At 39.8% G+C, this 27,308-nt stretch overlaps 1 protein-coding gene across 1 annotated transcript in view; it reads right to left on the reverse strand.

The window, feature by feature from the left end:
• Positions 1–5,459: 5,459 nt before the first annotated feature.
• sfmbt2 (Scm like with four mbt domains 2) overlaps positions 5,460–27,308 on the reverse strand; it is a 29,640-nt gene continuing 7,791 nt past the window's right edge. The window contains 18 exon segments of the mRNA XM_088347742.1: positions 5,460–5,927; positions 6,001–6,114; positions 7,885–8,142; positions 11,017–11,180; positions 14,097–14,272; positions 14,345–14,454; positions 16,058–16,191; positions 17,264–17,331; positions 17,427–17,469; positions 18,690–18,803; positions 18,888–19,014; positions 19,142–19,372; positions 21,331–21,429; positions 21,591–21,688; positions 21,799–22,048; positions 22,752–22,840; positions 24,410–24,424; positions 25,422–25,662. Of these exon segments, the coding sequence (XP_088203868.1) occupies positions 5,787–5,927; positions 6,001–6,114; positions 7,885–8,142; positions 11,017–11,180; positions 14,097–14,272; positions 14,345–14,454; positions 16,058–16,191; positions 17,264–17,331; positions 17,427–17,469; positions 18,690–18,803; positions 18,888–19,014; positions 19,142–19,372; positions 21,331–21,429; positions 21,591–21,688; positions 21,799–22,048; positions 22,752–22,840; positions 24,410–24,424; positions 25,422–25,662 (2,472 nt within the window). The 3' untranslated portion in view covers positions 5,460–5,786.

The following is a 27,308-nucleotide window of genomic DNA, read 5'->3' on the forward strand; positions in this document are numbered from 1 at the left end:
GGATTTTATATACTTATGCTCAAATAAACCACACAGCAGAGTTGAAATTTCACTAGTTGACACTTGCATCACAGAGGTGAATTTTGAATTATGTTCTATTTTAAAACATGATTTGGTCCTCACAAACAGTACTATTTAACATGATATGCATACTGTACATATGCAACATTAAGAGTCACGTACTGTTTGGAAAAGGATTACACATTAATGAGAAATTATACATACAGAGCTAAAATTCTAAAAAGAAAAAAAGCAGGCGTTACAACAGAAACCTGCCCAACCGACTGATCATCAGATTCTACCACATTGTTGCTTTAATCCCAGCTACCCTTAAAGCAGCACATGGATTATTATTGTGTTAAATATCATTAAGTATATAGAATGTAACCAATGCCACAGGGTAATGTTATGGCTGTAAAGTCAAGTCATGTTTATTTATATAGCTCTTTATCACAAGGAGTCTCAAAGGACTGCACAGACCAAAGATTATTGCAAACCACAGACTATTATTACACCATCTCCTGATCTAAAACCAATGTGAGGGGTAAAGGGTACGGTTGTTGAAAAAAGTTGACATAAGAATGGATAGTAATAAATGACAGATGGGTCTGAGGCAGCTAGTTGGGATGGTAACAGGGCTGCCTGTACATAACTTTTATGGACAGAATGTCTAGGCGCAGCCTTGGCAGGGAAGGGGGCTGGTTTGGAAGCCTTAGCATTGCATTTCTGCTTTTCGCAGATGATGTAGTGCTGTTGGCTCCCTCGAGCCGTGATCCTCAGCTCTCACTCGAGCAGTTCGGAGCAGAGTTTGAGGGGGAATGAAGATCAGCACCTCAGAGTCTGTGACCAAGGTTCTCAGCCGGAAAAGGGTGGCATGCTGCTTCCAGGTTTGGGTCGAGAGCCTTCCCCAAGTGGAGAAGTTTAAGTATCTCTGGGTCTTGTTCACAAGTGAGGGTAGGATGAAACGAGAGATCAACAAACGGATCGATGCGTCTGCCGTCAATTGGACCCGCCATTTTGAAGAAGGGGCTAAGCCAAAAGGCAAAGTTTTTGATTTACCGGTCAATCTAAGTTCCAATCCTCACATGCCCCAAGTGGAGAAGTTGAAGTATCTCCGGGTCTTGGTCACAAGTGAGGGTAGGATGAAACGAGAGATCGAGAGACGGATCGATGCAGCGTCTGCTGTCAATTGTACCCTTTACCGGTCTGTCGTGGTGAAGAAGGAGCTGAGCCAAAAGACAAAGCTCTTGATTTACCGGTCGATTTACGTTCCTATGCTCACCTATGGTCATGACCGAAAGAAAAATGTCCCAGATACAAGCGGCTGAAATGAGTTATGCTCTTAGAGATAAGATGGGAAGCTCCACATTGAGAGGAGCCAGTTGAGGTACCTCAGGTATCTGATAAGGGTGCCTCATGGATGCCTCCCTCAGTAGGTGTTCCGGGCATGTCCCACCGGCAGGCGGCCCAGGGGACACAATGGAGAAACTCAGTCCCTAGGCTGGCCTTGGAACGTCTCGGGATTCAGTCGGATGAGCTAGATCACAGGTGTCAAACAGGCGGCCCGCGGGCCAGATCAGGCCCGCTAAGGGATTGAATCCGGCCCGCGAGACAACACTCAGAGAAGCGCAAGAGAAAAACAAGCTGCAGGTTGAAATATGTCCACTTGATGTTGCCAAAGAAAGGTGCCTCAAACAAAGACACTACTAGTATTTCTTTTTCTCTCTCTCCCTCTCTCTCTCCCTCTTTTCCACCCCTTTTCTCCCACTCTCTGTCTCTGTCTCTGTCTCTCTCTCTGTGTATCTCTTTTTGTCTTCCTTTGTTGCTCTTTGTTTTTTTCTCTCTGTGTGTCTTTTTAACTTCTTTTGCTCTCACTTCCTTTTTTCCTTTTCTCTCTTTTCTCTTTCTCTCTTCCTACCCTTCGCGCTTTCTTTTCTCTTTTCTCTCCTTCCGTCTTTCTATTTCTCTTTGGATTTCTTTCTTCCGCTCCCTTTCTTTCCCCCTCTCTCACAACTTCTCTTTTTATCTATTTTGTTTCTCACGCTCTCTCCCTCTCTCTGATTGTCCCGCCCTCTCTCCTTTTCCCTCCCTCTTTCTCTTATTTCTTTATCTCTCTCTTTCTTTCTCTTTAATCTACTAGTCCGGCCCCCGACAGAATGTTTGTTCTATCGTGTGGCCCCTGAGTTAAATTGAGTTTGACACCCCTGAGCTAGATGAAGTGGCAAGGGAATAATGAAGTCTGGGCTTCCCTGATGAAGCTGCTGCCCCCGCGACCTGACCCCAGATGAGTCGACAAAAACTGGACAGATGGATGAAAAATAGCGCAATCACAATTAGCAACAGCAAAACGTCCCAAATGAGTCAATAAATAAGATGGGAGTATCAGAAATGTTTAAGCACACAAATCATTTACATTTAAGGCTTGATGATTATGATTTAAGAATTATTTACAATTTGATTAATATAAAATTTCACTGTTCCTTAATTGTTTCCTCATGAAATAACTTAAACTACTAAAGTTCACACCTCCCCACTCCATGAAAAAATACCACCTGTGTTATTTAAAAGAAAAACACAAATTTAACCCAAATTTTTAGATGTTTTTAAACTAATAACCTCACTAATTGTATATGTTATATTTAAGGTGTTGAAATGCTAGGTAAGGTTACTTAAACAGAACATTGATTTTTGATTAAAAACCTGCTTCCTGCCCAACACCCAGAAACGTGTATAAAATTGGTTAAAATGGACCTATCATGTGAAGCTGATTTAAAACTCGTATTCACTCATAATTTACATTTTGTCGTGTAAATGCGCCATGATTTTCAATAATAAGCAAACCTGCTAACGCAAATTCAGCACTATGTTAAAATGGATGGTGCTGCAATAGACACTGTATCAGAAATTACCTTTTTAGGGGTCATAATAGACAATAAATTCAACTGGAAAACACACATCAGACACATATAAACTAAGGTATCTAAAAGCATTTCAATAATTAATAAAGCCAAATTCCTATTAAACTACAATGCATTGTATTTATTATATTGTTCTCTAGTTCGGCCATACTTAACATATTGTGCAGAAGTCTGGGGCAATCATTACAAAAGTTCACTACAGCCCCTTTTTATCCTCCAAAAACATGCAATTAGAACCATACACAGAGTAGGATATCGGTATCATACTAATATTTTATTCCTGCAGTTCAAATTATTAAAATTGGATGATTTAGTTTAGCCTAGATGGTAGTGTGCCCGCTTTGAGACTGGGAGGTCGCTGGTTCGCGCCTCGACCGAGACATACCTAATTGGTATAATGGCGGCGCCCTCTGGCTGCGGCTGCATCGACTCGCTACAACGGGTCAGGAGTATCGACATTTCGTTCTGTGTACATTGTTACAAAGAATGACAATACAAAGGAAATTATTATTATTATTATTATTATTATTTTCACTTCACAACTGTTATTTAAGGTCAACAAAAACATAGTGCCAGAAAATATCCAAAAATTATTTATTCGGAAAGAGGGAAATTATAACTTAAGGGGCTGTAGTAAATTCAAAATCCCAAAGGTGAGAACCGCCAGGAAAAGTATGTGTGTGTCTGTGTGTGGAGTCAACTTTGGAAAGACAAAAAAAAAAAAAATTCTGGCGGAATACAGAGATGAAGAAAATGGAGTATGAGTGATACTGGAGATTGAAAATACTGCGTTTACAACCATGGTTAACTTTGTTGTTATTGTTATATTATAACTGTTATTATTAATATTATTGCTATTGTTATTATCATTGGTGTAGCAGTGGTTTGGTGACTAGTGGCATTATGACGTTGTGGGATGGTACTAAGATGATTAGTGTATAAAATATGTGACTATTATTATAATTATTGATATCTGACCTATGTAAGGTGTATATCCTTGAGATTTTGTTGTATTTAGACACAAAAGAGGAGCTATCTATATAATGTAATTAATAGGGAAGATGAAGGGGAAGGGTAAATCAGCGTCTGCTTCATAGTACCCCTTTTCGAACATGTTATGTTAACATTATTTTGTAATCGAGTCACTGTTTTTGTCCTGTTTTTATTTTATAATGTTCGAAATAAAGTTTTCATTCATTCGTTCATTCATTCATGATAATTTAGCTCAGGAGTAAGCTAATTAGCATAGCACTTAATGTAATTCTCTGACAAAGGCCGCCTACCTTAAAAAACACTTCATTTTCAGGGTGGTCGTTCGGTAAACTACCTCACTCAAATGCAATTATTTTTTAAACAATACTTTCTAATCGAAATGCCAAGCGTCACTGTCACTTTAAAGCTCAATGAAATTGATTTTGAACCATTTAACTTTGGAATACTTACCATAGATACAGTTCTTCATACCGACGTTTTCCACTATGCCTCTTTAAGTCAGTGTTTCCAATCGTTTTTTAAGGTGAGGCAGTTTTTTTTTTAATTAAATCCTCTCGAGGCACACTATCCACAAAATTATTAAAACATTTCTTTTAAAAAAGTTTCATGCTGCCTAAAATGCTGACATTTTCTTATCTTTTGTGGTCATCGTGGCTCAGGTAGTAATGAACGTTATTAAATCTATTCCTTTGTACTACCCCACGAGCCGATACTAAAGTACAGTGGTACCTCTACTTACAAATTTAAATCGTTCTGGGAGTAGCTTCGTAACCTGACAACTTTGTAAGTAGAGACGCGTTTCGTATGTAAATGCGCTAATCTGTTCCAAGCCCAACAAAAGTACACTATGATTTTTTAATAAATCATAAAAGAGCTTCAGAACATGAAACAAATACATGTTAAAATTAGATGACCACACAATAAACATGAAACGAGAGGCACATAATGTAAAAAAACATAGACTAAAGGAAATGGTAAAAATAGTTATTTAACTTTTTGCCTCATGTTTCTTGAAAAACTGATCCAATGATATCTGCTTTTGCTGGATCTTGCCCATCTGTGGAAAATGCGCAGAGCAGGAATTTTGCTAAAATGTCCAATTTGGGCTGATTTAATGATGGCTGCGTCTTGCCGGAACCCCTCCTTGTCTGTGAACTCTCAACTGGGAGAGTGACACGAAGAGCATGCTTCGTAACAAGAGGCAATATTTTCCTAATCAGGTACCTGCAACCTAGAACTTTCGTATGTGGAGACATTCTTAAGTAAAGGTGCACTCTACATAAGAAATAAATAATTATAGTAATTTGCTTCCAGCTACCTATATGAATGCTGGTTACGATTACTAAGCTGATCACTGGAAGACATCAAAGATACCAAACCATGGAATGTTTTTTTTTTTCCAAGGGTAAAATTGGGCAATTTTCTGCGGCACACTGGTTGAATAACACTGTTCTATAAAAATAGTCTGATAAGGTGGCCAGAAACAAAGAATGCTCATTTGCTTTCGGGTAGTGTTCTGTGTTAAGTCATGGAAATAGACCGGACAAATGTGGTACAAACCAATAGAGATTTATTTTTTTATCAAAATGTCAGCAAACAACATATGCATAGATGAACAACAGTAGAAAGTTGGGAGTTTCATAGCAGCTAAGGATTGCACACTTTTAAAAATTTGTGTATCAATTAAGAGCTCCGGAAAAACTATAGCTGTTGAATCTCTTAAAGTGACCATTACAATAAATAGTCCAAATATATAACCTCACGGGTTATATATTAACGATCTCTGAAAACAAAAACAAAAAACCTATTCAATACATTTCCTGAACCTTTTAAGATTTTTTTCACAGCTTTGGAAGGAGAATAGTTAATATCTATTCAGTTAGCATATTGTCGGTAAAAAGCCCCTTTCACGCGTTCTATGTGATGGCAGAGTTTGATGGCAGGCCCGAGCTTAAGGTCCATATACTCCTGCACAGTGGGCAAAGTCAACAGCAACATGGCCTGGCCATCTATATCCTGGTAGAAAAAGGAATATGGCATGTAGCTCCCCAGCATTCTTAAAAAATAGTTAATGTGCACTCCAGATCACCTGTTCCTGGAAAATGTTGGCTAATGATGCACAGTCGGTGGAGCTGATAAACTGGACCACTTCTTGTACGCTCCACTCCAAAGGGTTTCTGTCCAAAACAAGTGGCTCCTCCTCCTACAGTTCACGTGTTGATTACATCTTTCATCAATCATAATTATCCTTGTACAGTGGTGCCACAGCTTTCAGACGTTGACCAACTTGACTCTCGACCAAAACATTTGTTTTCACTTTGGACTAGAGGTATGATCGAGATTATCCATATATACTGTACATATGAACTGTGAATTTTTTCCCTAGCTTTCAACCCTGCGGCTTATGCAATGATGCGGCTAATTTATGCATTTTTTTTTCCAAGGGCCGCCAGGGGCACGTGAGAGTCTCAAAGGGCTGCAAAGACCACAGACTATTGCAAACTACACCCTTTTATTACATCATCCCTTGATCTAAAACCTACATAAGGGCACTCTAGTTATTATATTTTTGACTCAAAAATGTATTATTCCTACCACCATTTGTAAATAAATTAACTTTAACAACTACAGAACTGATTTAACTGCCTATAAAATTAGAATTGTCTTCATTGATAACCACAGAGTGCAGTGCACATTGTTAGCCACGAGATAAAGGTAAAAGAGTGAGACAGTTGGAATATCTGTGTGGAGGATGACCCAAGTTTTATGTAACTTCACGATTTGTGCATGAATAAAACTAGCATGAACAGACCTTAATCATGGAAAAGGTGTCAATCGAAAAGGGAAGGCTAACTACCACATTGGGAATCAATTTAAGAGTCTGTCTGTAAATGTAAATAATGAAGCGAAACAAACGGATTACAAGAAGCAACTTCCAACGAATAACAAATGTTTTAGGCGGATTCCTATATATTCGTCGGCATTATCATGTGTTTTGGAATAAATATATTACACAGTTGGATTCTGTGGATTGTAACAGAGCCATTTTCACAGACATTCAAAGAAGTTGAAGACGGCCATGGGACGTAATGGTAGGTGGTGTCTGCTTCGTATTGTTTCAGACTAATGTTGATGTTTCTGTGAAGAGTACATTTTAAAATGGTCATCATATTTTGAATCCTAAGAGTTAGTGCTTTCCAATTATATGTGGCATTACATATTTCAATGACTGGTGACATCGTACAGACGTGCGTTTGTTGATCAAAAGTCCAGCGGACACCCGGTGGTCCGTCGGATACGTTAAGGGGGCTAGCTACCGTATATTATTAAAACTCTTTCTGTGTAACGTCTTGTTAAATATCTCATGTTTCAATGAGGGCACATGCGACTTATAGTCAGGTGTGGCTTATGTATGAACAGAATGTTATTTCCTTTGAAAAAAATGTACCGGGTGCATCTCATAATCCGGTGCACCTTATGGTCTAAATTGTAGGGTATAATTTATTGTAAACAATTTAAGAATGTTTACATAATGTTGCCCGCCTAACCATATTATTTCCATTATCGGACATTTTTGAAAAAAAGAACCAGGGAGCCACTAGGGAGCGCCAAAGAGCCGAATGTGGCTCCAGAGCTGCTTGTTGCTGCCCCCGCTTTAAGGTATTACTGTTATTTTTAACATTTGAGTCCATGTATACACACATCTACATGTTGAAGACTAATTTGCTGCTTAGATACACGTTTTATTGGAGGAAAAGTTGAATTTTCATATGGGTCAGAATAGGTTAATGAGTTGACCATTATTTCTTATGGGAAAATCAATTCAGACCTCGACCAATTCATACCTCGATTTTTAACCTGAAGCGGATTAAGTCCGAAAACTGAGGTACCACAGTACTTGAAATGTAGAGGTTCCAACTGCTGGCTCTATAGACTTACATGGAAAAGAAAAAAAATTGCAGCATTGTCTCACCAGTGCGTCGTCTTCTTTGGCTGCTTGGGGCCTGCTGAGCTGCTGACGTGAAGACTTCCGTCGGCCCTCTGGCCCCTCCTGTCAGGCGGCAGTGGTATTATTATTTGCCACCGACTCCGCCTTGCGCAAGGCTGTAGCACGATGTGCACGGCTCCGGATCATCTCCGAGGTCGAATTGGTCATTTCGTCTCGGGGGTCTGAGCTGGTGCGCTCGCTGCCCGATCGCAAAACCTTTTCCTCTTCATCGTCTTCACTTTCCTGACGCACGACAGAAAATGGAGAACCGTAACACCGGACTACAGAGCCTTCCCGATTAAAAGCCGCCTGCTCAAAGTAAAAACGAAACTCAATTTTGTCTCTGTACCAGCCACACCACAGCCATGAAAATGAACTAATTCACGTCTATTTCTTACATTGTACGACAAAGCGCCAAGCGTGTGGGGAATTTTGTCGTTGACACCATTGGCTGCAGAATGGGCTCTGTCGTTTTTTAGTTCTGCTCCTTGTTGTTTACGTCACGTGTGTTTGGATCAAGTGACCATTGAAGATTACAAAGATGAACATATATTACTACCGCGCGAATAAGGGCAGTGTCGCGTAAAATGTGAGCCCTGTATTTCCAGATGACAGCGCTCGGACAACCATGCTGAAATTAGATCCAGATAGCAATACAGATGTGGAAATAGTCTTTTTGTGTTGTAATTGGTGATTTACGCCGTAACCGGCCAAACTGCATTTACTTGTCATCGTTCCTTTAGGATTAAAGGAAAATTCAGCGACCCGACATTGACGGCGATGATACAAAAAAAGAAGTGTTGCGCTTTTGATAGCTAACGTCCACTGCTGTTTACTTCGGATGTATAAATTGAGGACTTGATTTGTGAGTGAAAACGTTGAAACATTTTAAGTATGTTGTAAATATTGAATAGGTGCTGTCAGACCTCCAGTTTTGTTCCTGGTACGGTAATCTCTCGCTGTATTGCGGTTTACTTTTCACGGTTTCGATGCTTTGCGGATTTTAATTGTGGATAGTGTTTTGTAGCAGAAAACACACAGAAAATGCTGTCAGCGGGGCCAGTTTGAGGAGGACTGCGTATGTGTGTGTTGGGTGTCCGTGACTGTCTTTGTGCGCGACTGTGATTGGCTGGTGTATGCCGTCAGTCAAAGGGCAAGGCGGGCAAAAATAAAAATGTTTTCAAGCACGGAGAGAGCTAGGATTTTTGAGGCTTGTTACATTTAATAGGAAATTCATCTATTAAATCTGACTCAGAGGAAAGTCAGAAAAGCGCAAAGAAGGGCTGATCACCAGGAGGTGGTCCGTAGATTGTTTTGGGGTCTGTGAAGAGACTGAGACGACATTGGGAGGGAAACCAATAGCGGGGCTGCAGATCTGGTCTACTGCTAAGCTATGTAAGAGCGTACCCCTGCCAAGCCTGTATCAAATGACCTGGAACTACAACTTGTGGGAAATCACTACATAATGACTCTTGTATTTTAATAATCACAGATACCTGGCTCAACATGAGAATCCCCGATGCTAGCATGCAGCTACCCAGCTGCTCTCTACATGGCTTTATTACACTGAAAAGAGAAGCCCTCCAATTTTGTTGTACTATTGTAAAATGACAATAAAAACCATTATTTACTCTGAAATTCTGTGTTCAGCGTCATTTGTAGATCTATAATTATTTTGTGCAGTATTTGTATAAAATGTTACTCATATCTAATAAATAAACACAAGTTTCTACAATATGGGTTTTGACCAGTGTTCCCTCTAAGCTGCGCGCGTGCGCAATTGCGCACTGCTCGCACATTCTCAGCGCACAAGAAAATCTAGCCAGTGCACAAAAATGAGGGTTCAAAATTACTAATTAAGAAGCGACTTAAGCCAGTTACAGTGCATGAAGGTAAAAATACACGGGTTCCTCTGACGCTGTTTTCTAAATGCGCTATTTTGAATTCAATGTCGAACGAAGTTGAAAAATAAAGTCAGTAGAGTTTGTCGAGAACCGGCTTCTTCGGCCCGGCTCACTAAGAGAAACCGGCTCTTTCGGGTCCTGAACGGCTCTTCAGGTTGTTTTTGCTTCTTTAATCCCAACATGACCAAATATTATGTAAAACTGCACAAAAAGACTTAAAAGAAGGGGGGAATAGAACAAAAAAGAAAAAATACCAAAATGAAAAAGTAGTGAAAAGCTGAGAAAAAAAGAAACAAAAGGAAGAGAAAAAAAGAGGGAAAAATTTAGAAAAAAGCTAGAAAAAAAGAAAAGAAAGAAACGTAGGAAAAAAGTAAATAGAGAACAAAAAGAAAAAAGTAACAGCTCGGAAAAAATAAACACAATGAGACTTTTTTTAAAGGAATTAAAAAAAAAGTAGAAAAAAACACAGAAAAAAGAAGAAACGGTTTGTGTTGCATTCAAATAATTTCCAATTATATCAAGTGAATCTTGTTACCAACATTGTACTTCCACTAAAAAATGTGATTTAAGTAGAGTTCTTCATGTTGCACCCGACTAAATAAGCCCCCAAAAATGTTAATATTACCCGACAAAATATATCAGGAAAAAAGAAAAAATGTATATCTTGTGAAAGAATTGTAAGAACAAACGACGTTTGTAGGCCGTACAACCTTTGCAATAGTACATGAGTCAATTCATTCAAAAGAGAAAATTAGTTTTGCATTACCGGAAACTCAGCAAAATGTCAAGTTTTGGACATGTTTGATAATTAATTATCTTGCCACACTTGGGATTATGGTTGCTCACTGTTGTTTCAAGCGGTGCTCACCGACTTTGTGTGAACGCTCAGACCCGTGGACAATTAGAGGGAACATTGGTTTTGACTATTGTGAAAGTTTTTTGGAACGCAACCCGCAACAAGAGATTAATAAGAACGAATGTTGGCCAAATATGGACTAATCTATTTCAAAGAATGTTTCCAGACGTCACCGCGGTGTTTTGTATTTAGCGCGTATTCTTTGTGGAAAAGAGCAGCCTGCCGTTTTCCTCGGTGCCGCCACAAAAAAAACCCGCTTCATATTTAACGCCGTAGTGTTTAAAAAGTAGCGAAAAAGTAGTCCAGCATTTATGGGAAGTGATCCGTCTACTTTTCACTAAGTAGCGGCAGTCAAACCTGAGCTGAGCCTGGAGTATAGTCCACTGCTGAGGAGCGCCGCTTCTTTTGCACAAAGATGCTTTTCCGCTTCTTGCGCTTTGGTTTGAGCGTTTCCCCTGCTTCTTCAGTGTCTTCGCCTAACGGCAGTTTAGGCAACTTTCTCTTTTTCCTGTAGTAATGAGCTGCAAAGTCCAAAATGGTGGGAGACAATAAAAGTTCAACAATGAAATAGAGCGCAAAAAAAATCTGAAAAAAACATTGATACACAAAAACTCGCATAGAATTAATATCTTAGTATTAGTATTTTAGTTTGACGTAATAAAACAACAATTTAACGTTCACAAAAAGTTGGGAAAGAGTTATCTTTTTTTAACAAATTCGAAGTAACACAACAGCTGGTTAATATCATACAATGTGTCCTCAAAACATGGGGGTGGGCTGAAAAGCTAGAAAAGCTTTGATAAATGTGATGCAAAATACTTACTGGTGATATGGATTTAGAGGATTATTAAGTTATGGTTGACCATTCCTACCATATGTATTAAGAAATGTACAGTATAAATAAATATCTACAAATATGCCATATAAATAAATGAATACATAAATAATTCATATAATACCTAAAAATATGACATAAATGAAATGTATTAATATATTTATAATTGCATTTATTCTTACATATCTTCCCAAAGACCAAAGTAAGCCAGGCCCAAGAAAAGGAGAGACAACATCTTCTCCAGGAAGAGGTCTGAGCAAGTGTGGAGGAAGAGCGGGTAAGCAAGGCAGTTGGACTCCGGAAGCAGGGAGCATGAACAAGTTGGGAGAACACATTTTAGTGCAAAATGACCTGGTCGACTTCCACCATGTGCGCTTCCTTGTGAAGGCAGTTTACGATGTTTAGTGCAAAATGACGTGCTCGACTTCCACCATGTGCGCTTCCTCGTGAAGGCAGTTTACGATGTCCTACCAAGCCCAGCGAACCTTCATGTGTGGGGAAAGCGCGAGACATCCTCTTGTCACTTTTGCTCTGGAAGAGGCTCCTTGGAACATCTCAGCAGCTGCCTAAAGTCCCTGGCTGATGGTCGCTATCGCTAGCGCCATGAACAGGTTCTGAAAGCAGTTGCTGAGAGCATTGCCCGAGCAATCAACACGGGCAAAAACCATCAAACCCTGAGCAGGGCAGTCCCTTTCATCAAGGCAGGAGAGAAAACCAGGGGATGTGCACAGACAACTACAGGACTCTTCCACACTGCGCACAGACAACTACAGGACTCTTCCACACTGCCTCTGATTGGCAGTTTCACGTCTACCTTGGAAAACAACTAAGGTTCCCCAGGCACAACATCGCTCCGACCAGGCATGATCATCACCTCTGAGGCTTCAAAAAACCTGATCATGGTGGAACTTACAGTCCCGTGGGAAGAGCGTGTTGTGAAAGCCAATGTAAGGAAACGCGCAAAGCACCAGGAGCTGGTTGAAGAGTGCAGGGGCAGCGGCTGGAAAATAGAGGTCGGCTGCAGAGGTTTTGCCGGTCGATCCTACTGCAAAGTCCTAGGACGGTTGGATGTGACAGAGGCAGTCAAGAAGAAAGCCATTAAATCTGCTAGAGAAGCTGCAGAAAAAAAACTACTAGGTGGCTATGGTTTAAAAGGACAGATCAGTGGGCTGCTACTGAAACCCGGGTTCAGGCGTGATCAACCTGGGTCACCTGGGCGAGTGTGTTCAAAACACTAAATAAACCCACGATACAACGCTGATGATGCGTCCCAGTTGCACCCAGGAAATGTTTCTTTCAAGATAGTATCCATGTCATAGATACTAAGCGGATACTTGGATCTGATTGATACTATTGTCTTGGGGTCGAAATGGTCTTCACATTTTAACTTATCATTATAATAATGTTGTTAATGGGTTATAAGATTATGCATACATTATAACTTTCAAATTGGTTCCAATTGTGTTTTCACTGTATTTGCACTGCTAGCTTTATTTTCAAAATATTACACAATGAAATCTATTTGAGTTCACATCACATCACATTAGCTGCACCGCTTATCCTCAGTAGGATCGCGGGGGTGCTGGAGCCCATCCCAGCAATCATCGGGCAGTGGGCAGGGGACACCCTGAACTGGTTGCCAGCCAATCGCAGGGCACACAGGGACAGACAACTCGCTCGCTCATTCACACCTAGGGACAATTTGGACTCTATTTGAGTTGTTAAACATAATTTGTATTTTGTTTCATTCAGTTTTTGTTTGGTTTGATTCTCTTGACTTTCGTTCCGAAACAATTGTAGAAGGGGTATTTTTTTATTGTATTGTTTACACTATTTGTATGTAAGTTTCATTTTCAAAATATTGTGCAATGGAAGGTATATTTTTCATGTTAACTTTGTATTTTTGTCTTTTTGTTACATTGCTGCTTTTTTGGGTTGACTGTCTTGATGTTTGTTCTGAAATGGTTATAACAGAATTATTTACATTTTTATACCACTAAACTTCCATCCATCCATTATCTGCACCGCTTATCTTCAGTGGGGTCGCAGGGGTGCTGGAGCCCATCCCAGATATCTTCGGGCAGTGGGCAGGGGACACCCTGAACTGGTTTCCAGTCACAGGACATACAAAGACAGACGACTCACTCGCTCATTCAGACCTACGGACAATTTGGACCGGCCAATTAACCTGACATGCATGTTTTTGGACTGTGGGAGGAAACTGGAGTTCCCGGAGGAAACCCATGCAAGCACGGGGAGAACATGCATGAAGGGGGTATTACCTCAAGGTTTCTTCATTTTCCTCATGCTGAGATTTTGAGTTTTTCCTTGACCTCATGTAGGTTTTAGATCAGTGGGACAGTGTAATAAAAGTCTGTAATAGTATGTGGTCTGTGCAGCCCTTTGAGACTTTTTGTGCTTTGTGCTTTAGGGCTATACAAATAGACATGACTTGACTTGACTAAGATCAGATCTATAACAAAAATCCCAATATTGCCCTCAAATAATGCCTGATAAATGTATTTTTTAAAATTAGTCAAAAAACCTAAACAATTAAGTTTTACTCTAAAATTGAAAAAAAATATTCCCAGCAATAACTTACTGTATTTGGTTTTAGTCTGAACAAAGCATTTCTCCGGGCACTTTTCGGGGACGAGCGTGGGGCCGACAAGGTAGGGACAGCACTGCAGCTTGATGCACACTTTGCGACAGAAGTCTGGGATGAGCTCCGCCATACGTATGATTTTGATGCTTGAGCGATACGTTTTCCCTTTGTACCTGGGGGAACCTAACATTTAGCATGGAGAATCGGAGGGCGGAGATGTGTGAGCTAGCTCGCAATTTCCTCACTTGGCCTTCAAGCTTTCCTCCTGGCAGTCCCAGCTGGGATCCTCCAGCTCCTGGAGCTCTTTGAGGACACGTCCGGGCTTGTAGGCAGAGTTGATGAGCATGCTGAGGAGCTGATGGCACAAAAAAAAAATATTGAATACTTTGTAATTGCGTAAACTGGACAATATATTTTGGAAATTTTGTTTTTCTAGGTTAGGAATGAAAAGTCCTTAAGCCCTGTGGCACACTTGGTACAAACTGCATGCAACACCGCAGGTAATCTGCATTTTTCTTTTGGGATCCGGTGTGAGGGGGCACTCTTTGGAGGACATTGAAGCGGCACCAATGGCGTCAATTAGCAAACATGCTTTGGCATTTGGTCTGCGATTTTCCTCAAGCGCTCGACTAAGGAAAACCGAGAACTGCCTTTCACAAAACCTATGCACCCATGTCAAATATACGGATGATTTAATCCGGCCCGCCAAAAATTTTTGAGTATGTCAAAAAATGAAGCAAGTTTCTAAGTCATTTCTGTCAAAAGTTGTAATTTTTAAAATATATCCAAATGATATGCTCGCCCTGGCTGCTAAATGGCAGTAACAGACATACTCTTAGCTTTAGTAGGCCTAGGCTAATACTGTGATTTGATCTTAGTCTAATCTTATGCACTGCTTTTTGGGTATCTCTTTTTTTTTTCATTTCCAACCAGCACAACTATCAAGGCAAAATTACATTTTTTTCACACCTCCCATTTAATTTTTTAAAGTGTCATGATTTGGTTTAGGTTTAAAACTGCATTAACTCAAGTGGTAAAAGAAATTAAGTTTACGCATTCAAGGCCAAACAGGAAAATATATGTTCCCATTGTTTGTGAATAAATGTGCTATGTTTAGAAAATATCCCTTGGTGTCAATGATTACAATCTGTAGGGTAGGCTACTAACATAGGCTGAATGATAAAGCATGATAATGAAAAGATAAATATTTTTATCATTCTTTTACTCATCTGGCCAACCTGAGAATAATAAGTCTTGATCCAGGACCTGAGCTAAACTGATTTTGACATCCGTGCTCTACATACAAAATACCGTGATGACATCTCAAAACATTTATGACGCCAATTTAGAGAAATTTGTTTTTGACAACAGTATACATACAATACATAACAGAAGCAAAATTGGAGGTTTGGGCGGTACTTTATTCAATATTCACTATGTTCTCACAATAAAACTATTAAACCACAAATTAAGTCCTCTATTTAGTGAAAGTTATCCATCAAAAAAGCTAGTTCTCTTTTCGTATTATCAGAGTCATTGTCAGGTCGCTGGAATTTCCTTGAATATTTGGGGAATGATGACAAGCCAATGCAATTTGGTCCATTACTGCGGAAACCACCACCAACAACAACGGTGTGCTTTGTCTAGAAATATAGGGCTCACGTTTTACATGATGAAGTCGTCATTCTGTTTTGTTTTTTTTTGGGGGCGCAGTAGTAAACATGTCTTTGGAATTCCTATGTGACTTTGTTGTAATGGCTATTTTGAATGGTCAAATCGCGTGACGTAAACAACTTGTAGCAGAAATGAAAACGGCCTCAGGTGTGCGGGTGCATGGCACCCTCGGGTTTCTGCAGCCAAAGGCGCCGACGCCAAATTCCAGGTGTGCGCCGGGCTTAAGCACACATCACTTTCGAGAAATTAAAGCGAAACAATAGTCACAAAATTGTCAATCTCACCTCTTTGAGAACCAGTGTGCATTTGCCAGGGCCAACAGTCTGTGGCAGCTCGGCGATGCGTCCTTTGTTGAGGAACGGTCCTGAAAAGCAGCGGTGGTTGACAAACACCTTGGAGCAGCAGTAGCGGCCATTTGCTGCCAGAAGAGGGAGAAAGAGCACCCAAAATTAGTTTGCCACAAACTTTAATACTTTAATAATTGTCGCAAAGTGTGCATCAAATGTAATAATTTTTTTTGTAATTTCCCAAATTGAATTAATAGATTTAATTTTTTTTTAAGGGACAGTGTATTACGTAAAGCCTCCTAATACACCCCTTTAAGAATGATAATGTAAACATTAAACTATCGACGGCAAATGACATACCCTATGTAAAATATTGTTTAACCATTTACCCATAATAAGAAAATAATAATAATAATAATAATTTCCTTGTATTGTCATTCTGTGTACCAATGTACACAGAACGAAATGTCGATTGCACCTGACCCGTTTTAGCGGGCCGATGCAGCCGCAGCCAACAGAGGGCGCCGCCGACCACTTTTTAAGTCTTAGGAATGACTCGGCCGGGGCGCGAACCCCGACCTCCCAGTCTCAAAGCGGGCGCCTTACCATCTAGGCTACTGAGCAACAATAATAATATATTTTAAAATTCCTTTTTTTTTTTTTTTTCAAATTAGAGATCACATTTTTTTTTTCATTTTGGCCAGTGGTTCGGCTTATACTCTGGTGCGATTTATGTGTGAAATTATTAACACATTATTATATTATTTCACATGTAATCTTCACACTACACTGCAAGAGGGCGCTCTAGGCTTGTGTTGATAATTTTAACATTGGATCACGTGAAAATTTCATTGGATTTAGTGATCTGAAGTCAAACTAAGCATGTTCTTTATGCTAGAGTTATCGGAACAACTCCTAATTTGTCATTCCTGTTATTCTGTGCCATTTGTGGCTCAGTGACAAAAAAAAATACATTTTGTGTAAAAATATAATATTTATTTTGTGTACAGTACTTTTACTAAAATAAAAACAATTTAATAATTATGTCTGGATTATTTCACTATTCTTAAGTTCATTTAAAATGGATGGCATCACATACACACAATTAAGTACTACAGAAAGTGTTCTTTTCTCCCAAAACACAAAAAAATGGTTACTTGCATCTTGATCCCGCATTATTAAAAAAACCCATATGCTAGTTACCTGCATCGTTGGAGCTAGTTTGCCAGAGATTGGCAGGAGGTGGTTCCACAGGATGAGAGGGTGCCAGTCTGTGTAGGAGGAGAAACAGAATACAGTTTATATTTCTCCACACATAAAATGCGTTGAAAATGCAATAAAATACGGCATTGAGACATTTTCTTACTGCTTCTCTGGCTGGACCACGGCAATCTTCCGTTGCTTTCCACCTGTGATGGCACATAAATTAATTTGTTGGTTTTTTTTTTCGCTTTAGCCGTGACTTGTGGGCACAGTTGTTATGGTAATAATTTTTTTTTTAATTTTAAGTTTAAGGTGCAATAAATGTGCTTATTCTGGTTATGCGTAGATCAGGCATCTCAATTTACTTGGAAGCTGCCAGAGTTAGGGTCGAACATTGGGTTTTCAACGAGATGAAAAATCCAGCTATTCTTTAAAAGCCTTTTTTTGACACAGAATAAAATCTAAAAATAAAAAATTAACCGTATTAATAATTAATAAAAAAACAAATAAGTAATAGGTTAATATCAATAATGGGGCTTGAGAAACCAAATACCATATGTGATTAGAAAATTTGTTTAAATCAAAAGTGCATTTTCTCTCTCTCTCTCATATAAGTATATATATATATATATATATATATATATATATATATATATATATATCCTCGTTCTCTCTCTCTTTCGCTCTCTGTCTGTGTCTCTCTGTCTCTCTCCCTGTCTCTCATATATGTTTCTCCGTGTCTCTTCTCGTTCTGTCCCTCTGTGTCTCTTCCTGTCTCTCTGTGTCTTTAGCTGAGTGTGTCTCTCTTTCTCTTTCTCAATCTGTGCCCGCCTCCCTTTGTGTCTCTCCCTCTCTCTCTTTGTCTCTTCTCCCTCTCTCCCTATCTCTTTCTCTCTGCCAGTAGCTCTCTCTTTCTGTGTCTCTCTCTGTATCTCTCTGGTTTTCTCTGTGTGTGTGTCAATCATATCTCGCCCTTTCTTTCTATCTCCCTCTCTGTTGCTTGTTCTCATACTCTGCCCTCTTGCTTTCAATTGGAATGGCTAGGCAAGTATACTGACTTTCAATAAGCGTGCTTAAAACACACCGCAGGATTCACTAATATTAAACATTTCAAGTTAAGGCAGGAGCCTCAAACTATCGTCACGCAGGTCCCAATAAGCCCGCGGGCTGTGAGTTTGAAACTCTTTGTGTCGAAAAATAAATAAAAAATAATATTTTGCTGGACAGAACAATTTACAAGGAAATTGCTTTTTTAAAAATCTACGGAGATGTACAACTATATCTATATAATGATTTGCTACAAAAACACTTGATTTGGCTCCTTTTGAAGATTTTGGCAGATGAACCCAGATGAACTATTTCTTTAACAATGTTTATCATTCGTCATCTTTTATAAATAATCCTGAATTTAAAAACGTGAGCGTACATGAAGGTTTGACTGGCGGGAGTACAGGGTACGCATTGGCCTCGCACCAACCCACAGGAAATATGTCCATAGACTCTACATCCACGATGGCTTCACAAAACTTCTTGGCCACACCTGGGGGGAGACCATGACGTTCTCAGAATTATAAGGAAATTACAATATATATATTTTTACTCTTTTTTTAAATTTTTTTGTTACCTTCTAGTCGCAGCCACAAAAGGCGTCCTCGCACTTGAGTAATCTGGGCCATACACATCTCATGCCGTCGCTCGGGGTGCACCGTCTCCAGCCACGTGTCCTTGACAAATGCCCGAGTTTGCCACGTCTGCGAACACAGAGAGTACCCACCATGTTACTTAGAAGCTTAAATTTAATGTGAACAGATTCATGGAGTTCACTTAAAAATGTATTTGACGGATTTAGACACAGGAGTCATCACGAGGATGCCTTACGTTAGAGAAGCAGGTGTCAGGGGCAGCTTCAGTGCTGCTCCTTTTGAGGTATTCGGCCCAGTCAAAGTCCTGACCCTGGTATCCGCACGGCTTCTCCAGGGTAGCACCGTTCTTTAAGCACCACTGAATAGGCATGATGCCAGGAGAGTTTGCGTGACACAACACTGAACGCGGGTCACAATCCGTTGTCAAGTCGTCAACTGTGATTTGGAAGTAGTTGTCATTGAAGACCTGTTAATGGACAGTGGATCCTCTTAGTCCACAAAGTGTTTTCAGTAATACTAGCCAATAGAACATCATCTAAAGTAATGCTATATTTGTTCAAAATACATGTACAAAATACATTTGTACCATATAACAAAAAGGGCTGATTATTGCATTTGTATGCATTTTAATATACTCCCTTCATTGTTGTTTGTCATGACAACCAAAAAAAATACAAAATGCAGATTTTAAATGTTGATTCCTTTTATTAAGGCACAAAAAAATCTTATCTAATCCAAGGAACTGCAGGCCTTGCTTGCCTAAGTTTAGGTCAGTGTTCATGACTGCAGTATAAGAAAAACAGCATCCATGAAAAGAGTTCACTAGTGAAAACCACTGCTGTAACAAAAGTACACAGTGATCTGTCACAAAAAGTATCCTGATTATCGGCAAAACTTATGGAGAAACATTCTGTGGACTGATGAGCCAAAAATTTAACTGTTTGGAAGGTGCACAGCCAGTTAAATGTGGCGTTAAAATGGCACGGCATTTGACAAAAAGAACATGATGCCAATGGTAAAGAATATGGTGGTGGCAGCGTGATGGTTTGGGGCTGCTTTGCTACCTTGGGTACCAAGACAACTTGCTGTTGTTAATGGAATAAGGAATTCTGGTGTTTACCAGAAGATCATGAAGGCAAACATCTCGCCATCAGTTCGTAGAATCCAGATGCTCTTGGATCATGCACCAGGACAATCATCCGAAACACACCAGCAAGACCACCACTGAATGGCTCAAAAAAAAAAACTAAATGAATGTTCCTGAGGGGCCAAGTCAATGTCCGGATTTAAATCCAATTGAGATGCTGTGGTGTGATATTAAACAGGCAGTTCAAGCAAGAAAATCTTCCAATATGGCGGATTTGAAAATATTTTGCAAAGAAGAGTGGGCTAAAAATCCTCCAGAGCATTGTGAAAGACTCATTACGATCCATCCATCCATTTTGTGTCGTTTATCCTCACTAGGGTCGCGAGGCACTCAATTATCGTAAAAGTTGGATTTTTCTTATAGCTGCTAAAAGTGGCTCAACTCGCTTCTAGGATTAGGGAACAATTACTTAGTTCACATTGCGCCTGATAGGTTTTATTTTTTTTCAAAACTGCATTTTGTATTTTCTTGGGTTGTCTCTGTGTGGTATTAAAGTTGTTTTGATGATCTGAAACCTTTGTGACTCATAAATATGCAAACAATACCTAAATCAGGAAGGGGGGAAATACTTTTTCATGAACCTGTATTACCCCAATTTTAGCTGACAGGCACTGGCTCCTAGTCAGTTTAAATTGTGATTTTAAAGTGCTGATGTTAACATACAAAGGTTTGCATGGACTGGCCACCTCTAATCTTACTAAGTTTAATGCGATCAATGATCCTGCTCGGAGCCTACGGTCGGAAAAGACCAGCCTGCTTGTGATTTCAAGAGCCAAGAAAAAAATTTCAGGCTAGAGATTGTTAGACATTCAGGTTAAGCCCAGATGTTCAGAATGACCCAATTTAAACTCAATTGTCCTCCCTAAGGACAATCACATCTCACTCCTGCTAACTTGTCACTACCACGAGCAGGTCCACCACCAAGGCCGTCGTCACCTGACAGATGGAGCAATAAGGCCAGCAGGACTGAGAAAAGTAGGTTGCAAAGGCTTCATAAACTCAGTAATACACAAATGCATCAACTGTTGCAAACTACGTGGAAAACGGGAAAAACAACGCATGGCGGATCTTCCAACAAAATGACTGAAAACCTGTCCTCCCTTTAGTAAGTTCACAAATAAATGTAACTTAAAGATATTTAATGAATATTTCATTGGAATGAGTTATTTTGTATGGTACTGACATTTCTACTAATGGTGCTATTGGTGGTGGGTTATGTCCCATATGAGTGCTCACGTTTCGAAGCTCTCTGACTGCCACGATGATTTGAAACCTACCTTGGTGACTGAAACGGGGCAGATCTGCAGGCGCTCCCAAAGAACCATTTCTAGCTTCATGCCCACTTTAAAGGTGTGCATTGGGAGGTCGCCATGGTCCTGAAGGAGTCAAAATATGACAAATTCACATCAATGTTGTACAGGTAATGCAAACCATTGTTAAGAGGACAAAGACACATTTTTTAATGGAAAGTAAAAAAACACACACACAAAATGCTGTTTCAGTAATATAAGTGTTAGCTGGCGACAAAAGCTCTCACCTTGAAGACTTCAAGCGGCACAGCACTCTTCTCTCCATCTCGTTTGGCGTCCTCCAAGGCTTTATCCCAGTCGGAGGTGCACTTTAGAGTCTGTAATTCTATGAGGACAAACAGCTTCAAGTTAACAGCTAGTAAGTTTTGAGGGCCTTTCAGGAAATATCACCAAGATGTTGATACGCTGTAGGGTTTATGTGCAGCAGATGGTCACCTGTAGGCAACTCCAAGGCAAGTTTATTCTCCTGGGCCCAGCCAAGGGGTCGCAGCCTAACGTCCAGGTAGAAAAGCCAAGTGTCCAGAGCCTGGTGCTCATCTGAGAGCCCAGCAAGCCTGAGACGCAGGCGGCCACCCACGTTGTGCACAACACGCACCGGCCAGTACTTAAAAGGGTCTGAGGCGTCGCGGAGTTCCAAAATGGATCCCTGGACTATCAGGTCCACTGTGTTCTTTCCTCGTAGTGGCTATGAGCAAAAACATAAAAATAAGTTAGTCCACGAGAGTTTCTCATACTTAATGCTACTCAAAAATAGAAAGTTTTTTTCCCCACTAGATATCACTAGGTTTCACTGTGTCTCTTTAAAATGCCATTCTATCAACATGAACGTGACATTTTATGTGTTCATTAATTAATCATTTGTCATTGATAACAACTTAGTAAACAATATTAGGCATGGCGTCCCAGGGTAAACACAAAATAAAAACTTAAAAGAGAAAAATAAGATAGAAGAATGTCAGCATAAACAAGATAGGGCTTGGAGACTGGACCAAGTCTTAATAATGTTGCAATGACAAAAAGTGCAGCGTAACATTAGTGCAATGAAAAGTTATGCAATAACAATAAGCAGCTACAAAACTCCAAAATAAGTCAATAAGTAAGATATGAATACACATTCTAAAATGCAAATGGCAATATATATCTTTTTTTCACAGTTTTGCGCACTTGGTATAGGGTGGGGATGACCCTGGAAAATAAACTGTCTCAAAGCCAGTTTGTCCTTGTTTCAAGGGACCTTTAGCGCCTTTTCAGAGGGCAAGAGTGTTTTCCAACACAGAAACTCCAACATACTAGTTTCAGTGGAAACTTGGTCTCCTCTTAACATTTCCCATCATAAGGAAAAGTCAACAAACCAGCAAGCGTGCATCCAGATTTACAAACACACTCACCCCCTCTAACAGGTTAGAAGGTGCCGTCCTGGAGCCGGTCAAGTCGCTGACCAGGAACTCCGTCCATTCTTTATGCTTCTCCCTGATAGCTGCAATTTATAATTAATAAATAAATCAATCGAAATTTGAAATGTGCTAAAGCACTACTTTCAGCAAGCATACATGGTTTCTACATTAGTGCTCCATCAATGATTGCTTGAAGACTACGTTGCGTTGAAACCAAAGTTGTATTTATTCATATTTTAGTAGAATTACCTGACGTGAATTCAAAGTACATACAAATAATTTGGCCTCCAAGGTGGTTATTCTTGTTACTACTGTGCAGGACGTTGCACAAATGCACACAAGCACTCCTTTGAGCAAAAATAGATCAACTATTTTTACATGTCCTGCAGAGTCCCGTTCTCCCTACCCCTTCTCTTCAATATCCTACTGAAGTGTTCAAATACATTTTCTCCTTGTTTCAATCCCAGAGGCAGCTCACTTAAACACACATGTTCGATTTTCTCATAACGTCAAGTGCATAATTACAATTTGAGGGAGGGGATTTGAACCCCGCCTCTTCTATTGCATGCATGCAAAGCCCAAGTCACGCAGGCCCACATTCAACCTGGGTGGCGTCTACAAATATACCCGCTTTAAACAAGCAGACAAAATATGAATGGATAATAATGTGCTAATAAGCTTTATTTTGGATCATTGTTTTCAAAGTAGCAAATAAAATATGAGTTAAAATTCCAAAACAACTTTATCAACACTGATTATTGGTTAGGTCAAAAATAACCCAATTTAGGTTCATCGTGGAATGATTTGACCCAAGTCCCTTATTTATTTTTCAACAAATGTTTTTTAACAGAATTTGATTGATTTGACATGGCTAAAAAAGTAAAACGTCATATTTATTTAAAAAAGTTATTTATTAATTTGCAACAATAGCTAATTCAATTTGAAACCCAAAATATTGTGTCGATCTGTATAGGAGACCCCTGCAAAAATTATACACTTTTGTTTAAAAATAACAAATGTTTACTAGTTTGAAATAAATCTTGCTTTATTTGTTGGACCCCAAATAAGCAGTATTAAGACGGAATGTTATAGGCACTTAGTAAAGGATTTTTTTCTTTTTGTTCGAGTGAGAATACACTCCATTGTGAAAACGTATGCTTTACTGACCTGGATGCGGCAGGTCGCAATCAAAACACAGCACGGGCATGCAGAGATCGACGCTCTTGCCAACTTTTGTTTTTTCAAGGGGGGTCATAATTTAATAAAGAGCCCACATAGCACCGACGAAAGTATAAACATTACTTACTTCAAATAGTTGGGTAACAAAATTACAATAAATGTGCTTTTCAACTGGGTTTGACCCAGCTTTGCTGTTTAATTCAGAAATTACCATAACGACTAAATGTGTCCAGTAGATGGTGGCTTTGTATCATTATAAAACGGTCGAATGACCTTTGTGCAGTGTCATTACTGACTAGCAGGACCGTTTATCTGCTTCTCACAGTGGCTTGTTATCTCAAAGCGGCACAGACCCGGGGTGCGCTCGTTTTGTGCATTTCACATCACTTGGCGTGCAAGCAGCAAGAAAGCAGAGAGGTCATATCCTACGAAGGAGAAGGAAGGGGGGTGTTGAAGCTCGTGCAGCATCTTACCTTTTCTCAGCTTATCTGAGTGAGAAAAAGAGGAAACCAATGAAGCAAGTAGAAGAAGCAGCTTCGCGTTTTATATAGGTGACGAAAAGGACGGAAACATATGATATTTTCCGGACTATAAAGCGCATCTGAAAACCACAATTTGGACAGAACTTTGTAATTGCGCCTTAAACCTGATGCACCTTATATACCACAGAACAGTGCGAATAAAATTGGCAATACATACAGTAATTATCGGTGCGCGTTACCATGCAAGGTTTTACAGTATGTTCCCGTATTAGAGCAATGATTGTGCAATGATCGATGAAATTCATTAGTATTGTATGCAAAAGGAATTCAACAAGAGTAGTGGCGGTGAAAAAGCGGACGCTTTAACACTAGACCACCAGTGGTACAAATGACATACAATAAGTTATTAGAGCTTATCTCATTATCAAACTTCTTCACCATCGAATGTTACAAAATGGATAAAACCAAAAGTCTTTATAATACTTACGAGGTATTTTACATACACATCTCTACTAAAACGGATCTAGAATGCACTATGCAATTCAGTGCTGAGGCTCCGTTGAGTAAAAATAGTGTGATAATGGGGTGAGTTCCAATGCCCTTTCTGGTGTCATTTATACCACTGGTGGGCAAGTGGTAATGTGTTGGCCCCCTTGCTGACACTACACGTGTTGGATTCCAACTGCATACAATGTTTTGAGGGTTTGTTCAGCAGTACATATTATGCATGCATTACCATGTACCCGCGCACACAGAAACTCTTACTGTACTCTGAATTTTTTACAACTTATAGTCTGGTGCATTTTATGTATAAAAAAATAAATGACAAAAGACTATTTTTGCGGGGTGCGCCTTGTAATCCAGTTTATAGTGCGGAAATTACAATATTTTTGAGAGTGCTTCCCAAACATGGAAAATATCAAATTTATGTTTTTTTTTCTTTCTCTTAGATAAAAGATTGGGAAACACTGTCTTTTGTTTTATCTGTGTATGCGCAACACACCTTGGGGGGGCATGAGGGTCTTTTGGTTTCGGGTGCACCAGCCCACCGGGTGCAGCTCAGCTGTCATAATGTCGCACCAAAAGTCGGCCCTGCGGTCATCGCCATAACCGCTGAAGCGCAGAAGCAGAAGTTGGCCGCATGTGGCCACAATGGTGGCCACCCAGTATGTGTCGGGTGAGCCCTTATTGGCCACCTCAAGCTTCATGCCAGTTTGGAAACTGCTTTGCAGGCTAACCTCCACCTGCCAACCACAACCATGAGATGAATCAAGAAGGCTAACTCAAAAAGCAGAAAGATAACTAAATTGTTACAGGGAAGTAATATCGGGCCTAAAAAACCCAGCCCAACCCGACACAGGCCCACGAGTATTAAATCCCGAATAAGTTGAGCCCGACCAATGAACTTCAAGACCAATCCTGAAGCAAACCTGAAATTAATTTACCTTTAGCCCAATCGGAAAATGGTGTTCCTTTATCAGTCACCAATGAAGATGTTAGCGTAGTGGCTTGAGTCACCAACAAAGCAACTAGTATTAGCAGTTCACACCACGCCTATCAGTCCCGCCCCAAAACTGGGAGGTCGCTGCTTCGAGCCTCAGCTGAATCGTACTCAGGACTTACAACATTGGTACCCATTGCCTCCTTACCTGGTGCTCACCAATAGGGGTTGGAATTGGGGGGTTAGGTCTAATGACTCCCAATGACGGCCGAACCCTGGTAAAATGGGATTAGGCGAGGAAAAAGATTTATAAGTCTTTATATATATTATTTTTCAATATATATAAACACACTAAGAGGCACTGAATAATACACAATCTCCCTTGAGAAAAATTGTGATGATATTTTTGCCATCTCAACCACGCTTTTGTCCTATATTGCGCGCTGTTTTGGATTGCACAGTATTCCCTTTTCCAGTTTTTCAGTAAATGGGAAGCCAGAAATAAACAATACGAGCAGCTCCTGTTCGACTTCCTGCCGCATCCATGGAAGAGTGCTGCATCGCTCCACTAGGCTTATGTAACCACGCCGCTTGTGTGCACACATGCGCTCTGTCCTGAGAAAAAGGAGCTCTTGCGAGTGGGAATTGTGAACCCTGCACTCTACTGGATGGCATCTTTGCGCTCCCACTCGCGTATCTGCAGAAGGATCTGCCCAAGAGGAACCTACGCGGCTTTGTTATTTCCTGGCTGATGTGCTCATTCATCATACATCTCAGCCTGAGTCATTTTTAGGAATCAAAGCAAGCGCTTAACGGGGAAAAGAAGTCCTTTGTGTTGCGTTCTGTTGTGGAAGACCTTTTTCCTGGCGAAATTCAAGCATTTTTCAAGTACTTTCAAGGTCCCTTTTTTTCATTTTTCCAGTACTTCAACAAGAGTACTTTCAAAATCCAGCGGCAATTAAAAAGAGGGTTTTTTTTATGGGTGGGCTTTCATGACAAAAGTAAATCTAAATTATATACTTACTTTGTGCTATTTTGCGCTATTCTGATCTATGATCTACAATATTTTTGTGTAAACGGGTTGCTATAAACTGACATGAATTCTGCCATTCAATGCACATGCAGCTTTTAGTAGTCACACTTGTTTACAAGCACGGGAAAAGCTCTATAGGTGTTAAGTAATATTGTAGTTCAATACGGAAGAGAAAAAAAAGAAAGTACTGTATGTGTAAAAGGCAGAAAAATAGCCAAATTTGGACTCATTTTGATGATATTGATTGCTCCGAAGCAGAGCGCATTCAATCTTTCAATCTTGGAGACTGCTGATATTTTGCTTTTTCTTTTACTTATTTTAATTTATATTTTTTGCGTGTTTTTCAGAAGATCAGTTTTTGAAATTGGTTAAAATAAAATTGTAAATTGACTTTTTGCATTTTATCTTTTCATTTA

This window comes from Urocampus carinirostris, chromosome 11 (assembly GCF_059441175.1).
Source record: "Urocampus carinirostris isolate Australia breed hairy pipefish chromosome 11, RoL_Ucar_1.0, whole genome shotgun sequence".
Classification (NCBI taxonomy): domain Eukaryota; kingdom Metazoa; phylum Chordata; class Actinopteri; order Syngnathiformes; family Syngnathidae; genus Urocampus; species Urocampus carinirostris.